At 48.8% G+C, this 15,681-nt stretch overlaps 1 protein-coding gene across 1 annotated transcript in view; it reads right to left on the bottom strand.

The window, feature by feature from the left end:
- The window catches only part of efnb3b (ephrin-B3b), a 62,151-nt gene that overhangs the window by 21,218 nt on the left and 25,252 nt on the right, over nucleotides 1-15,681 (bottom strand). Inside the window, exon 2 of the mRNA XM_057026953.1 lies at nucleotides 9,994-10,283. Within this exon, the coding sequence (XP_056882933.1) occupies nucleotides 9,994-10,283 (290 nt within the window). The remainder of the gene's footprint in view (nucleotides 1-9,993; nucleotides 10,284-15,681) is intronic.

Raw genomic sequence — 15,681 nt, 5'->3', positions numbered from 1 at the left:
GGAAATAAGAAAGACAGAACATGCGGTCGTATCTTCTTAACTGCTTTATCCCTTTGAGGGTCATGTGGAGGGTGGACATGTGGGTGAAGGCAGGGCCCACCCCTGGATGAGTTGCCAGCCCACATGAGAATTTGTTACCTTGCTCAAGGGTACCTTGGCAGTGCTCTGAAGGGTCCTTCCCTGTTTTGTCTGCACTGGGGTTTGAACCGAGAACCCTCTGCTTCTAAGCCCCATTCCCACCCGGCTGAGCTGCCGCCGGTATTATAGAGTTGTTTTGTTAAATATATATTTAAAAATGTCCCACAGGACAGATTTCATTTTCATTAGATCTTTGAGGTGTGAATGGACCCCCCCCCCCCCCCACCATAAAGTTAAAAAGCAGGAAAGATAATATTTCCCTTCACTGCTCCTGCTGGAAAAGACGCGCCGTTTCACCCAAGGGCACTTCAGCGGGGACGATCTTATTCACATTCGGGTGCGATGGCCTCACAGCGAACATTTACGGCGGTAGGTGTTCTCTTTTACGAGTCCTTTTCCGGCAGAATAATAAGAATTTAGGATCACATCTGTGGAACCTGACATAAAAGTTGCAATTTGCAGGAAGGAAAGTGACTATTGTGTAAAAATTGACTGCAGAAAAACATTTGCGTCTCTTCCGTGCTCACATTTATGTAGCTCGCAGGCAGAAATGGAAAGCCCAAGGGTGTGTGTATGTGTGTGTGTGTGTGTGTGTGTCTGTCTGTCTGACAGACAGGCAGGGTGGCATGAACGTCAAATTTACACCTGAGGAAAACTTTTAGCAGGGTCAAAACTGGGGTTCCGGTGCCATTCATATTTTAAGTGTGCCATTGCACCAGCGGCTCCCACAGGATTGCCTCTCAGCTCCCCCGATGGGTAGCAGCTCTTTCAAAAGGCTGTTTTAAAAATGGAATGCCAAGACATGACAGATACTAACATTTCCCACTCAGATGCTAACTGACAAGATCTTATGAGAAGCCTTGATCCGACTGATAAGTGTGATGTGCTCTCCGCGCTGTAAAAACTGCATCTCCGGCGTCTACAAGGAGCTCCAGCTCCAAAAAAAAGGCCGCACAAATCCCATGTAACGCACCAGACCTAAATAAACTGTGACTAATTTCCCGCTAATATTTGGTAGACGTGCGACCTTTGTCCTACTGCCAAACGAAACTTCGATGGCTCTTGCGGGTAATCCGCGCCGTAAATCTGCCCAGCTCCCCTAATCTCTGATTCACCACACCTTTCCTAATCGTGCTTCAGAAATAACAAACCCGGTTTTAGATACGTAGTAGGCTCCCGAGCGCTAACATCTCCCACTGATGTGAAAGAAATATCAGGCTGATTTATTGCTGGGGTACGAAATCCTTTGAAATTGATAACCCAATAATAGAATAGTGCTTTCTTGGCAAGGTTGGGCTCGTAAAAGCGCCTCTTGAATCTTAAAGATTCGGGGACGTTTCTCGGTAAATAAAGGTTAAACCAATAAAACCCGACGTCCGTCGCCCCTGAAACTCGTCTGCCCTTCTGTCCTGAAGCAGCGGCGTCTTGCTGCCGCCGTTTGCCGCGACGCCAACATCAAGCAAGAGAGCAGCGGGTGAATTAGTTCCCTGTTTTCAGTCATTACGACGAACTCTCAGGCTTTATTTACTGGCTTTTCTTCGTCTCGGACTCGTCTGGCACCGCACACGGCTGACAAAGACGCCTGCTTGTAATGAGGCCATGGAGATGTCTCTTATTCTTCGTGCTGTTTAGGTGCGCGTGAAGGGGAGGGAGGAGGTGCAAATCGAGGGAGATTATGGCGGTTCCAAGGCTGTGAATAGGGGCCAGGCCGGGCCCTGGCCTGGGCTGAATTAATTACTCTAATTAGCTCCATAATTGCATATATTAAACCAGTGGTTAGCAGGGCTGGAGCCGGGGTTAGGGCCTGCCAGATCTAAAGCTGGAGCCGGGGGTGGGTGCTGGCACACAAAGGCGTGTTTTATGCACGCACACACACGCACACACACAAACAGGGGTAACCAAGCGGCCCCACCTTCCCCCACCCACTTGATATTGCCTGGAGTGGAGGAACAAGACCAAGTGATCCCATCCACGATGAGGATATGCTGATGGGGATATTCAATTATACCCTGGCCCTCCCTCTCCCCTGGCCTCATCAATATATAATCAAGCGCGCACGGCGGCAGATGTGTGCCACTAATATGGACGATAAGCCCCCTCCTCGGGGAACAGACGGGATTAACGTCGCGCCCACAGGGGACTACTTGAGGTAGCTTCAATCCGAAGCTCTTCAGAGTAACTAATGCTGGCTGCAACGACTCATCTGTGGCCAATGAGGCCTCGGAATCGTTCGGAATATGACATCTCAGCCAGAGTAAAGCAGCAGCCTCTTGAGCCGCCTCTGGTTTTCAGTTCCATCAAGTGGAGAAGCACCACCTCCCTCCATTGCTTTAGAAACCTCCAGATCCTCCATCTGGTGTCCTTAGGAGCCAATGGTGCTCCTCCAGCCTTTACTGTTCTGCCTTTTTCACGTTTTACGACACGTTCTGGTCTCCAAATATACCCCTCTATGCTGACAATGTCATGGTTTATATTTCCAGGAAACTCCAGGCAATCCTTGAATATTCTTCCATCAATGTTTTGCAAATTTTATTGAGCACTTATCTACTAAAAAAAGGCCTAAAACTGCGCTTGTGAAATTTATCTCTCCAACATTGAGGATTAATCAAGAACAAGTAAGCTGGTGGATCACTAATGAATCCCGCCCCTTAATAAATGAGGACTACATGTGCACACACATGTGTATGCGTGCACACAGCGTGCGTGACGGTGATAGGGTTTTTAGGGTAATTAGGGCGTCTAAAATGGTAGTTAAAAAGGATTTACAGCTGATTGTTTGTTCTTGTGTCTTTGAGCCACGGGGCCTCTCTCGCTGAGTGTCAACATTTTCTTCTTCTTCTGTCTCGCTGCCGCGCGGCACACAGATCCTCTTTCATCAGCCCGTTTATAGCTGATCCTTCCTCTGCCTCGCTCGGCCCCCTCTCCTTCTGCCTGCTCAAATTATTCCAGCTCGTCTGTAATTTAGTTTTTTTTCCCCCGTCCCTTTTCCTCCTCCTCTTCCTCTCCATCTTGTGCCGAACAGCTGCCGTCTCCTAGAACGCCGTGATCTCCTCGGGACAGCGCGGGGTCGTGTGTGAGCCAAATAAAAACACAACAGGCGGCAGCATGTCCAGGAAGATATTTAAAATCAGTACACATTTCTTCATCGAGTGGGATAAATCATTTAGTCGGATGACGACAGCATCAAAAATGGCACTCAAGTCAACAAGTGGTCAGATAGTTTAGCACATAAAAGTGTTATAAAGGGATTCTAGTGTCATATCAGGGGAGGTTGTTGGTTAAACTGACAAAACATCTCTGCACTCAACAAATTTTCAACTCTTACAATTGAATATTTTCCCAATTGGGACAGTTTCATGCTAGCTATTGCCGTTACCTCATTGAGCCAAGTGTAGCTAAGCTAAAGAGCATGGCTCATTTAAAACAAGCCAAGATTTTAACTGTCAAATACAATTGTAAATGTGCCTATTTTAGAGCTATCATTCATAGGTGTTTTATTTTTGATACATTTGGGCTTTTTGTGGAGAGAAGGGCAATAAATTCTACATTATATGGCCGATTACCTAAATGAGAGAGACGCCACAAACAGGAAAGGCAGGAACAGATGGCCTATATAACCAATACAATGCTAAGTTTGTTCACATGTGTGTAAGCAAACACACACATCTATCACGTCTGGTGTGCAGGGCTGCACATCTGTATGTGTGTGTGTGTGAGAATGCACTCATTATGTTGATCGGGGGTCATGTTTGCACAAACCTGGACACTAAATCAAAGCTATATTAGAAGGCTAATGTGATGTCCTGGTGGCAGAGGTCAACCCGGAGGTGTTCCCCTCACCACTGATTGCCTGGATACGCCGCCCCTGTGCGAAAGCTCCCGTGGCAGAAGGCGGCGGCACAATGACGCCTTTGTGTGTCAGGCTGCGGTGAGGTTTCTGCGTGGCGGAGCGGGGAGGTTAAATGAATCACACCGCGTTAACCAGGCCCGATCCAATTAGAGAGGGATCCTTCTTGTCCGACCGTTAGGGGGGACGTATTCACACTCCCCCCCCCCCCCCCGCCACCGCAAACCTCAATAACAAACTCTTCTCCTAACCAGACAGACATGCAAACATGCGCACACCAAAGTCCAGCAGGGCAGTCATGCGCACACAAACACACTGATCTCGCAGACAGTAGCGCCGCTCTGATTGCTGACCTAAATCGGCCGGGCGATCTGTCACTTTCTCTTACTCACACTCAGCACACATCTTTTTTTCCCCCCTCCACGTCCTCTCCATCCTCTCCTCGCCCAAATATCCTTTGCTTTCTCCCCGTGTCGCTTTGCATTACTGTACTTCCGCCCCCTTTACCCCCCCCAGGAACCGTCAGCCCTCGTTTGCTGCCATAATACAGGTGACGACTTCCTGCCTCGTATGCTAATGGCTGTTTTTATAGCGATTCCTGAACTGTGCTTAACCGTGTGCCGGTGTCCTTGTGCGTATAATAGAGCGTCGTGGTGGGAAGCTCAAGGGAATCCCACACTTAATCATTTAAAACACTTGAGTTGAATATAATCCGGTTAAATACAGCCATCTTTCCCACTATCCACTCTCTCTTATCCATTGAGAGATGCAGATAAACTTTATCTCTGGAGAGGATATTAGTCAAGAGCCGTTGCACCGAAAACCCCTGCTGGCCTTTTTTTCCCTCTCTCTTCTGTTCTCCACTCTTGCACTTTATTTGAGGCTATTTTCACACATGAGGGTTTAACTAAGCCTGCAACCCCCCCCACAACTCCAAAAAAAAAAAAAAAGAAAGAATTGGATGCGTTTATTGGAGTGTGAGAAATTCACGGCGGGCTGTGGAAGTGCTCTCAGGTCCACCTCGAAATAGCTGAGGGTGAACGCCGCTGCGGTTGTGGCGACATTAACGTGCGTTTTTGAGAGGAAGTGACTGGCTGGTGGCAGCCGCCCCGCAACGTCGCCCTCCTGCCTTTGCTTTGTGCTCTTGCTAACGCTAAGTGATGTTTGTGGAAGCTCCTCTTCGCAAATTAGCAGCTGTCTGGCAGAGGTCGGCGGAATGCTAATATTTGCCGATCATTCTGCCTGATGATGCAGGACGTTTGTTTCCACATGCCCGGGAGTCATCCTGACACCAGAGAGATGCCTTCAAAACAGCTCAGGGAATCGTTTGTTTTAAGGTTAAACATGATTAAACAACGAGAAGGAAGGTTCGCTTTGTTTCTGCGTTTGGCGGCCTGGCAGGCGCTGATGCTCGGTGTCAGAGCGGGAATACAGACGTCATCCGTCTCTGGTGCTCACTCGACTCTTCACGACTGCCTCTCCTGACACCCCCCCCCCACCCCACCGCTCTTCTAGCTCTCTATCGTCTGAATTCTGTCATTTACTTCAGCTTAACCCTGATAAATAAACCAGTGAGCACCTCTGCATTATTGAACACTCAGACGTTGCTGTCTGCACGCACTCAACACACCCTGTTTTGTCTAACAATTAGACCACACACACACACACACGGCCCCACCCGGTCCCACAAATAACCTTTAAGAAGAAAGGGTTGCACGTGACAATAGTGAGACGAAACACAGGTGAAACACAACTTCATTCTCATTGGGCCGCAATTGTGGGCTACCAAACACAAAAGGTGCAAACGCAGATATTTAACCATGTAGGTGTTGAGGCAGCTCCTCTATTATTCATATCCATGGAGGTATTGTGTGATGGCATGCACCGGGCTCTCCGCAAAGCCCCGGGGGGCCCCGCTTCCTAAACACACCTCTGGGACTCATGTGAGTTTTCCACCTGTGTCCTTGCACACAATCATTGGAAAGTGGTCACGCTAAAACTGATGTCAGTGTGTGTGCGTGTGTGTGCGCGTGTGTGAGCGTGTGTGTGTGGATCTATTTTCAGATGATCTGGGGCCTGTTTACCACCACAAACCCACTTGTGGGACGTGTGTGTGTGTGAATGCATACATTTATAGCCGCACTCCTGCGTCTGCCGATGTGACTGTGCATATGTTAGCGTGAGCCCAGTGCACGTGTGTGTGGGTACACGTGCACGAAAAAGAGAGCGCGCGCGTGAGAGGAAAAGACTACACGTAAAAGGTCATACGCGTTAGCCGTGCGCTAGAAAATATTTACCGCTTTTGCACAGTGTGTGTTGCAGTGTAGCCCTGCAGATGAGAGACCATATGGGCACATCGGCTAACGCCCACACACACACACACACACAACACACACACACACACACACACACACACACACCATCATCATCATCAGCTCAATTCTCTTTTCTCGCCTTTCATCCCCTTTCCTACTCTCTTGTCTCCTCCCAGTTGTTCCATCACTTCCATCAGCAAACCTCTAGAGATTCAGACTCGGAGTTTTATGACGGTTGAAAAGTTCAACGTACATCTGCCGCGCTACGAGCTAACTGCTGCTCCGGCTGTATTTGACGTTTTGTTATCGACCTCCGGGTCTGCTTTTATCAGGTTCCCTTTCGGTAACGACGGTTCGCAGCGAGGTCCGAGGGACCTGCGTCGTGGCGGTAACGCGGCTAACATGCTAGCGGGGTTCGTTTGGGTGAACTGCTCCTTTAAAAAAAAAAAAAAAGGTCCTTGAGAGAAGATTCAAATTCTCCTCCAGTTCGATGGTTTTCTGTGAGGGGAGACGCTTCGACGCGACCACAGCGAGATTCTGGGCGAGTGAGCGCGCGGGGAAACCGTGTTACACAAGGCTGAGGCGCCCGCTTTCAAAGGATTCATTAAAGGCAGTGAAAGGCTTAATCTGCGGTTTGGGATGATGGACCGTGTGTGTGTGTGTGTGTGTATGTGAGTGTGTGTGTGAAAGAGTGTTGGGATTTGAATGAAAGGAGAGAGCGAGAGAGAGAGAGAGGCAGAAAGAGAGCCAACAGAGAAATGGAGGCCGGGAAATGGGTTTACCTAAACCCTGACCTCGCGTTATGAATAAAAACATCAATCAATGAGTAGAACTAATCAATTTCCCCAGTCTTTCGCTCCTCTCTGCAGGACGTGGAAGTAAAGAATTACATTTAATGGGATTCGTGTAATCTGATTACAAACTCTGGCATCTGTGCTTCATTAGCGAGAGCAAATGATGGAGGAAACTTTGGAATTTACCCCCCCCGAAATGCCAAAAATTTGGCTTGGGAAGTGCCCGATGATGGCGACGGGAGCGGAGGTGTTGAAATGGTGCATCCTGGGAAGGAAACTGTACACCCAGTGGACATTAAGCTAGTTACTGGTAATCTGTGATGGGTTTAACTTTGAAATTAACCTCAGCTGCCTTCCGGGATCCTGCCGTTTCAGCGTCCTGCTACAACCACACATGATTTCTGTCTGTGTGTGTGTGTATGTGTGTGTGTGTAGAATCAAGTCAAACGACACTAAGGGTTAATTAAATAAGATTTCCCCGAGGGTTGCGCATATATTGGTGCAGAGGAAGCGAACTTACATCCACTCCGACGGCGAGCCCGATCAGCCGCGCCTGGCGCCTGAAACACGGCGGATTAATGGCTAACAATTACAGCGCAACCTCATTAAGTGCAGGCGGAACACAATTTTTCATTTGGAGAACACAAACGGAGACGTGCTGCCCACCGCACGTGAGCCATCTATCAATACGTTATCTACCGACTGCGCTAACGCCACCGTCGCTCTTTTCAAACGCGCGGATGCGAGTGTGGCGGGGAGCCGGGGAGAGAAGGGCCGTGTGACCTTGGGTGGCAGCCAGCTTCGATTGAGCTGGAGCTGTCAATCGATCAGTCTGCTCTGAACCTGGAGATGAAGGTGTTTCTAACTGTGGAGCCGCCAGTGGCCAGGCGGGGGCAAAGAACAGAGGAGCACTTTTGGCCCCGTCTGTTCAGCCCTTTCAGGGGTTCTTGGGAGCGTTTCTCTTCCTAATGGACGTCTCCTAAATCAACTTGGCCACACGGAAAAAGAGTTGGTTGGAAGCTGCACCTGCACATTAAAGGAATCCCGGGATGGAGAGGAACAGAGCTTAATGTCGCCTGTTGTGTTGAACTATAACTCCAAAATCCAGATGCATAGAAGAAAATTTGTTGCTGTTTAGTAAAATAATGAAGACAGTGACGCCGTAATGTGGCTGCAATTAACAGAAGTAGTTTATAAAACAGAACCTGGCGATTTAGGGGAGTGTAGCTGGGAGTGAGAAGCTCCAAATTTCTCCACTTCCTGACCTTGTAATGGAACGGCGACCCGTCTAGGTTGTGTCTTCCCTCGCGTGCTGTTGGGACCGGTTCTATGAAAGGAGGACTGGACTGTGTTTCCAACTCCCAATCCCTCAAACGAGTCGAACAACTCGAGGGATCTCTAAACCTTCTTTTCTGATGCAACGCATCAAAAGTTGATGCGTAAAAGAGACCCGACGTGGGTTCTCAATCCACTCAACTGAGTTTTTACAGTCACTTCTAAATGCAGAAGCCATCTAAATATTTAGCTTGTCTATATTTTGGACCGGGTCTCATTTCCTCAGCTCTGATGAAGTTAAATTTTTAACAAGCAGAAATTAAGAGGTTTTAGAGGCTAATTTAGGTTTATGTACTTCAATATTTAATGCAGCTGCTCAGGTTGGGCCCTCGAACATCCGTCGGTCCGGAAATCTGACGGGTAGTTTTGCAGCCTGGGTTTATCAGGACAGATTGGACGGTGGGATCTCTGGGTACGCTCACACACACCAGAGCTCAGCGCTCCACTTGACGCCATCTCGTGCTCTCGTATCTTATCTGAGAGAAACGCTTGCATGTTGATAATGATGCTCGACGCTGGAGGAATATGCCCAGTGCCTCATCAGTGAGCCTGAGAGGAGGAGGAGGGGGAGGAGGAGGACTGGGAAACGTCTGAAACCGGGCGAAGCCAAAACAGACCGCGGGAAGGCACGAGGGGATCTCCAGACTTCCAAACGATCTCGCATTCTCTTTGTTTTCCTTCCGTCTCCATCTCTGACACAGCTTCCTCCTCTTCCTGGCTCAGCCCACAACGCCCCCCCCCCCCAACCCAAACATAAAAAGAAAGCAAAAAGGAGCATTTGCACACCTGAGTGAACAGAGGTTGCAGGTGCGTGGGAGGAGGACGATGGGAATCGAACAGGGTCTCTTTCTCTTTGTGTATCCGGCTCACTCGTTCACTCCTGAGGTGGTTTTTCCCCACTTGTGTTTGTACTGGAAACTTGTGTATGCGTGAGAGCCAGAAAGTGCGTGTTTGCTAGGCGCAGAGCGCTCGAGGCTCTTGGCCTCGATTTAAAAACAACCCGCAGGTGTCGGTTGACGCGACCTTTGCTTGCAGATTGTTCCGTCCGATAGGAACGCCCGGCTTCCCCGCCTTGATGACCTCACATGGCCTCCGCATGGCTGAAACTCCAAACAAACCCTCTTAATAAACCAAAACATGATGCTGACTCGCCATTCGTGGGGGGTTTGTGACAATAAACAAGCTCGAGGGCCTGGCGCAGGACAAAGTCACGGCAATGACGCACAATCACATTCAAAAGTCCCGCAGAAGTGGCCCAGACATCGAAAATGAAGGGATGCGAACTATTTCTTTTGTAAAGAGCGGACGAAAATGGACAAAAACAAACAAACACGCACTGCGAAAACATCCTGTTACAGAAGGATTTTCTGGTCAATTTTTGCCTTATCCACCTACGGAGCGAATTAAACACAAGTCTCGAAGCTAATTACTCTAAATGCAGCCGCCCAATCAGCCACTATCACCGAAGTAAACAAACGCACTCCAGCACAATCAGAAATCAGCCGAGCAATCACAACAACCCCCCCCCCACACACACACACACACACACACTCCTTTAACTTACCGATGATGTAATAGTCGTGCATGCTCTTGAACTCGTGGCCCCACAGGTTGGGCGAGAACTCCTGGAACTTGATGGTGAAACGCCGCTCGCGCGTGGGCTCGTCGCACGTCAGGACGATGTTAGGCGGCCCGGTCACCTCGCAACGGTCCGCCTGCTCCCTCGACGACACGAGATAGAGCTTATAGAACTCATAATCGGGCGTGGACCTGGCCGTGTCCAGAGGAGGGCAGATCAGGTCCAGCCGGTCCCCGATCTGAGGGTACAGGACATAGCCCTTCTCGTCCCGGAACCTAGGAAGAAGAAGAAGAAACCTTTAGCAAATTATCATTTAGCCATGTCGCTCATCTTTGATCCTGATTCTGATTGGCTGTCTGAACTTCAATTTCAAGCTCGACAACAATCCTGCGTTTGCCAAATGAAGAAAAGGAAACATGAAATGTGAAAAAAGGCAGGAAGCTCAAGGTGCCCGCAGTATTCCCATAGCCTGCTAGCGACTACGGGGAATTCAAAACCAGAAAACACGAGCCGAGCGCCGAGAAGAACCTGTGATGTTGCTACACAAGATAATTTTCCTTTGCGATGCAAATCACTGTGCCAGTCCTGCTTTTCCCCAAACGTCAGTTCTGATGTGAGGAACGAACCGTGTCCATATAGGATGAAACCAGTATCAATAACAACGGATCGGCACCGCCATGCCAAATTGACAGGTATGTGCGGCTAATTAGTTTGCTAATTAGCCATTTTGATGTGAGAGACGTGCGGACTGTTTGTTTATGGCACAGCTGATGGATTGTCAGCCTTCATCATCCGTACCCTCGAGTGAACAATTTGAGCGTATTTAAGAAAACGTGAAACCAAATTGCTGCTTCTCACCGTCATCACAATTTTATGGTTTGGGTTTGATGTTTTATTCAGGATGTTAAACGCAAAGTTTTCAGAAAAAAATCGGGTTTTTTCTGGCGGGATCTCTGAAGCTGCTCGGATATCAGAGATCTTTCCAGGACACATTCTTGACAAATTACCGCCAATAATGCCAAACCGTCAACAGGTTCGCGGCTGCTGATTTAAAATGCTCCGTGAACGCTTAATAACTGTGGGAAAAGTAGTCCGTGCGTGCACCGTAGCGATTTTTATCTTCGGTTAAAAGAAATGTCACTCCTGACAGAACGAAGGAAATAATTCCAAGTCGCTGAAGATAAAAAGAGGCGGAGATTTTGCTGTTTTCCCCCCCTTTAAAACATTCTCACGGAACTTTAAGCGACGCTTTGTTGTTGAAGTGGGAAGAAGCAAACACCTGCAATGTGAACAAGCCCGTTTTCTGTTACCTGCGACTCCGATTTCTGTTGGTGGCTAATCCACATGAGCTGGGGGAGCTGCCGAGCTCCAACGTGTTTAATTATCCTCTCTGATCTGTTGGGCCATTAAAAAATAAACAACGATGCTCTGCAAGCATGAGCGACACAAGAATTAGGTCCGTTTATCCTGATAATGCTACATTACAAACATATTCCACTTTAATTTGTCTAATAAACACTTGCTGTTCTTCATTAAGCGCCTCACTTGAAGCTGATAAAAATTTACCTCAGTTAACTAAACATTTCGTAACGATTTAATCATTTTGGTTTAATACACATTTTTCTTTTTTTCCCCATTACTTCTTTATTTATGCTATTGTGTACTCTATTTACCTCTCAATAACAACCGCTAAATACCAACATTCATTTCAATAATGTCAACCTAAAGGTTGCTAAGCTACCTTGTAGCCCAAGGATTCGTGTGCTAACTTCTCAAACTCTGTCCCAAACAAGATTTGGCAACCCTGAGACAGACTAATGCACAGTTGTAATTTAACCTTGTAATTTAACGCCACAAATTAATCGCTTCCCAGCAAATCCCCCCATTTCTTATTGAATCTGATGTTTTAAAGATGCAGGGAGAAGTGGTATTTCATATACACCTGTATCCATCCCAACACATCCACTCCCTGATGGTGCTGGGAGCCAACAGCGTTGCCACTTGTGGTAAATTGAGTTGAAAGCTCCATCCGTTGGCATGTTTTGCTGGCGGCCGCAACCAGAGGCGGAGCTTGAGAGAGCGGCCAGAAAGGCGTAGCGGCGTCGCTTGAGGCGGGCCCGCTGGGAAGCAACTGTTCTACTTCTCATTACCAAGGTCACTCGGGGTTATCAGGCAATACTTAGTCTGGAGAGGCACTCAGCTTCACTCAGCACACACACACACACACACACACACACACACACACACACACACACACATTTCACCTTCCACTCAGCTTCAAAAAGTGTGCTCTTGCCATTTATAGAGTATGAAATATAAACAAGGTGGTGGTTTCTGAGGCAGCTGCGGCAAAACCTCAACAGAAAAATCTATTCAACGCACACACACACACACACACACACACACACACACACACACAACAGGGTTGCCCAAACACATCCACCCACATGTTGCTGTAAAAACAACCACCTTTAGCTGTTCCACACGCTGCTGTGGAGCTGATGGTAGCCTGAGTCACACCTGAGCCACGTATGGGACGGCGGCGCCACCAGGCAGGTGCAATGGAAGGGAAGAGGATTGGGGGGGGGGGGGGGGGGTAAAATACTGACAAAGAAACGTGACGAGCGGAAAACAAGAGGAAAACATAAAAAAAACAAGAATTTGTAATGAAGAAAAATGTATAGTGAGGAAATTCCAGCACATTCCCATCCTGCACACAGGATCCGATTTTCCGATGGAAGCTGTGTTGCGGGAAGGGGGGGGGGGGTCCAGATTTACCCAGTTAACCTGGGTTAACCTGTTAACCTGTGTTATTGAGCAACGATGGCGTGTGCCTGTGCCGTGAATAAGATAGGATAGGTAGAGCGGGAGGGCTGTGTGTGTGTGTGCGTGTGTGTGCGCGTGTGTGTGTGTGTGTTGGGGGGGGGGGTTATCTGGGAAGAGCGTGATCCTCCAAGAGTCAAAGAGGTGCATTCAGAGCCCGGAGTGTGTAATGTCTGAAATCTACCTCGGGGGGCTGAAAGAGGGGGACGGCGAGTTTTTACAGGACTGGAAACGAGGGAGCGAGAGATCATCTGCGATTTGCACGTCCAAATAAATAAATCCTCCCATTGAGCAGCAGCTCTGAGCAACATCGGTCCCCCCCCCCCCCCCCCGCGCTTCTCTTTCAGGCCATGGTCCCTCTGACTCCCCCCCTCCTTCCCTTTTTCTCAGGCGCTCAACAATAGAGGCATTCATGTGACCACACTTTGAAACATGGTGTGTGCGTGACGTTTTGGGGGGGTGGAGTTGGAGCTGGAGTGGGCCAGAGGTGACACGATAGCTGTGGGGGGGGTCAGCGGGGAAGGGAGCGTGAGGGCCGGAACATCATTTTCTCAACCCGAGAGCTGCCCCGCCACGACCCCCCCTTAGCTTAGTTTAGAAGACTTGAGTGCAGGTCTCCGTGACCTCCGCCCCGCGACCTCTACCCCCCCCCCCCCCCCCCCTTCCGCCGGACAATGCCACTTTCTCTTTTAATTTCAATTTCCAAACAGAGAAAGTGCTAATTTGCTGGCGGTGAGGCTGCGTGTGGGAACAGTTGTGCTCACGGATCTCCAGCGTGGGAACTTTTAACGTTCTAGAAAACCTGATAAGGAAATTCCCTGGAAATATTGGTGGAAAAGTCCCCGTTTTATCTTGTAAACAAGGAAGGACGACAATATCCCCCCCCCCCGTCGCCACCGACCAGAGGGTGACCAAAGATTCCCCCTCGTGCTGAGGACGTCTCCTACACTTATCGGAACGCCAGTCATCAGCTTTCATTCCTTCATACTGTAGCAAAAGGAAAGATTGAGTCAGTCGCAAAGTTATGAGGTCATCGAAAGATTTTTCAAGCCCAAACCATCGGTGGGGGACGTGGAAAGTTCCGAACCCGTGACCTTGCGGGCGCCCTTCGCATTCGCTCTCTTGTCGTCGGCTGTCGTACCCGTGTAGCCGACGGCTCGGACATTTCCAAGATTCCACAGCGGCAACCCGAGACACGTTCCGGGGCCGAGGACGGGCTCGCAGGTGCAGGTGGGGACAAGGCGGAGAGTGTCTGGGCGAACACGAGAACATGGCGGGGGGGGGGGGGGGGGGGGCGGCCTGAGGGGGTCCCGGACGCATCGGCAAAACGAAAGGGAAGAGGACAAGATAGGAGCAAACAAGCTCAAATGTGACCTCAGGAGTATAAAACCAAAGACTGGGCCTGAGCTGGAAGCCGAGGGTGGGGGGGGGGAGCGAAGGAACAATCCATTAGTGAATAATAAACCATGGCGGCGATCTGCGGCCGGAGGGGGGGGGATTTATGGTCGTCCTGCGCATAAACCTGTCTGCACTAATCACATGGTATACACATCGTAATCAGACAGGGCCCCCCGAACCTTCCTGCTTTCTTTCTTTCTTTTTTTATGTACACACGCTGTCAGGTGCACCGTGGGGGGGCTGGGGGATGGGGGGGGGGGGGGGGGCACAGAGTAGAATAAAGCTGCAGGGACAGACTGAGCTGTAACACCTGCGGGCCCTCCGGTAGCTGTCTAAGAGAAATCCGCTGGGTCTCATTTGCAGGAGTGGTGCTTTCCAAGACTCACCACAATGAGCGCACACACACACACACACGCACACACACGCACACACACACACACACACACACACACACACACACCTTTAAAACCCTACAAATCTGCACCATTACTAACTTATCTCCAATAGTCCCTCATTCCCTTTAATGAATTCCCTTTCAGACGAGTCCTGAGACAATAAAATAAAAAAATCCCTAATAATAACGATAATAGAAAAGATCTGAAGAGGTAAAAATCAGCCTCGCTCTACGGACAGACCTTTTTACCTGCTTTAAGAAAATATTATCCCGAGTCTTGGTGCTGGAAAAATTACTTGCTAGCTTTTTTTTTTGCTAGCAATGCAGAGGAGGGAGCGTAGTGACTATCAATTTCCAATGTTCTGCTGCAGCAATCAGTGTCCCTATATGCAGAACGGTGCAGGAATGCCAGCTATATATAATGCAAAACATCTGCTGCAGCATACATCAAACATGAAATCACCCGCATGTGTAATCCCTCCGATGTGTCTGAGGCGTATTTCTTTAAACTGAGCCTTGGTGCCTAACAACAACGTGCTCGACCTGCCGAAAGAATCAGGAGTTCTTGCACTTTAGCGCCCCGTATTCTTTGATCTCGATCTTTGGTCTGCTCTATTATCGAATAAAAAGGACTATTTTTCAATGCTGGCATGAACTGGAAGTCAATTTTGTGAGTTGAGGAAGGCCTGACATCATTAGCCTGCAAGGTCACTCTCTTAAATAGAATCAAACTGATACAATAACCATCCCTTTTATCACTGTTTAGTCACAAATCACTGTGCTAGCTTTGCAGCTTTATCTTTAAAAAAAAGACTTAAAGTACCTCTTGAAGCCCCGCTAAAGCTAACGCCAACACTCCAGATGAATGATGTGATGCAATTAGCTCAATGCCAGTCCTTTCGGAATATTCTCGGATTCAAATTCTCTGAAATTCAGCATCATGGAACTGGGACTCTGCATGCGCGCGCACCCGCAGCCTCTGCCTCCGTCAGTGCAAAGAGCAGACGGAGCCTTTTAAACTATCCATAATCATTATTACTGTCTTCATTAAAGAACCA

Source organism: Takifugu flavidus, chromosome 3 (assembly GCF_003711565.1).
Source record: "Takifugu flavidus isolate HTHZ2018 chromosome 3, ASM371156v2, whole genome shotgun sequence".
Taxonomy (NCBI): domain Eukaryota; kingdom Metazoa; phylum Chordata; class Actinopteri; order Tetraodontiformes; family Tetraodontidae; genus Takifugu; species Takifugu flavidus.
Note: the sequence above shows the minus strand (reverse complement) of the source record. Positions and strands in the feature narration are given on the sequence as shown.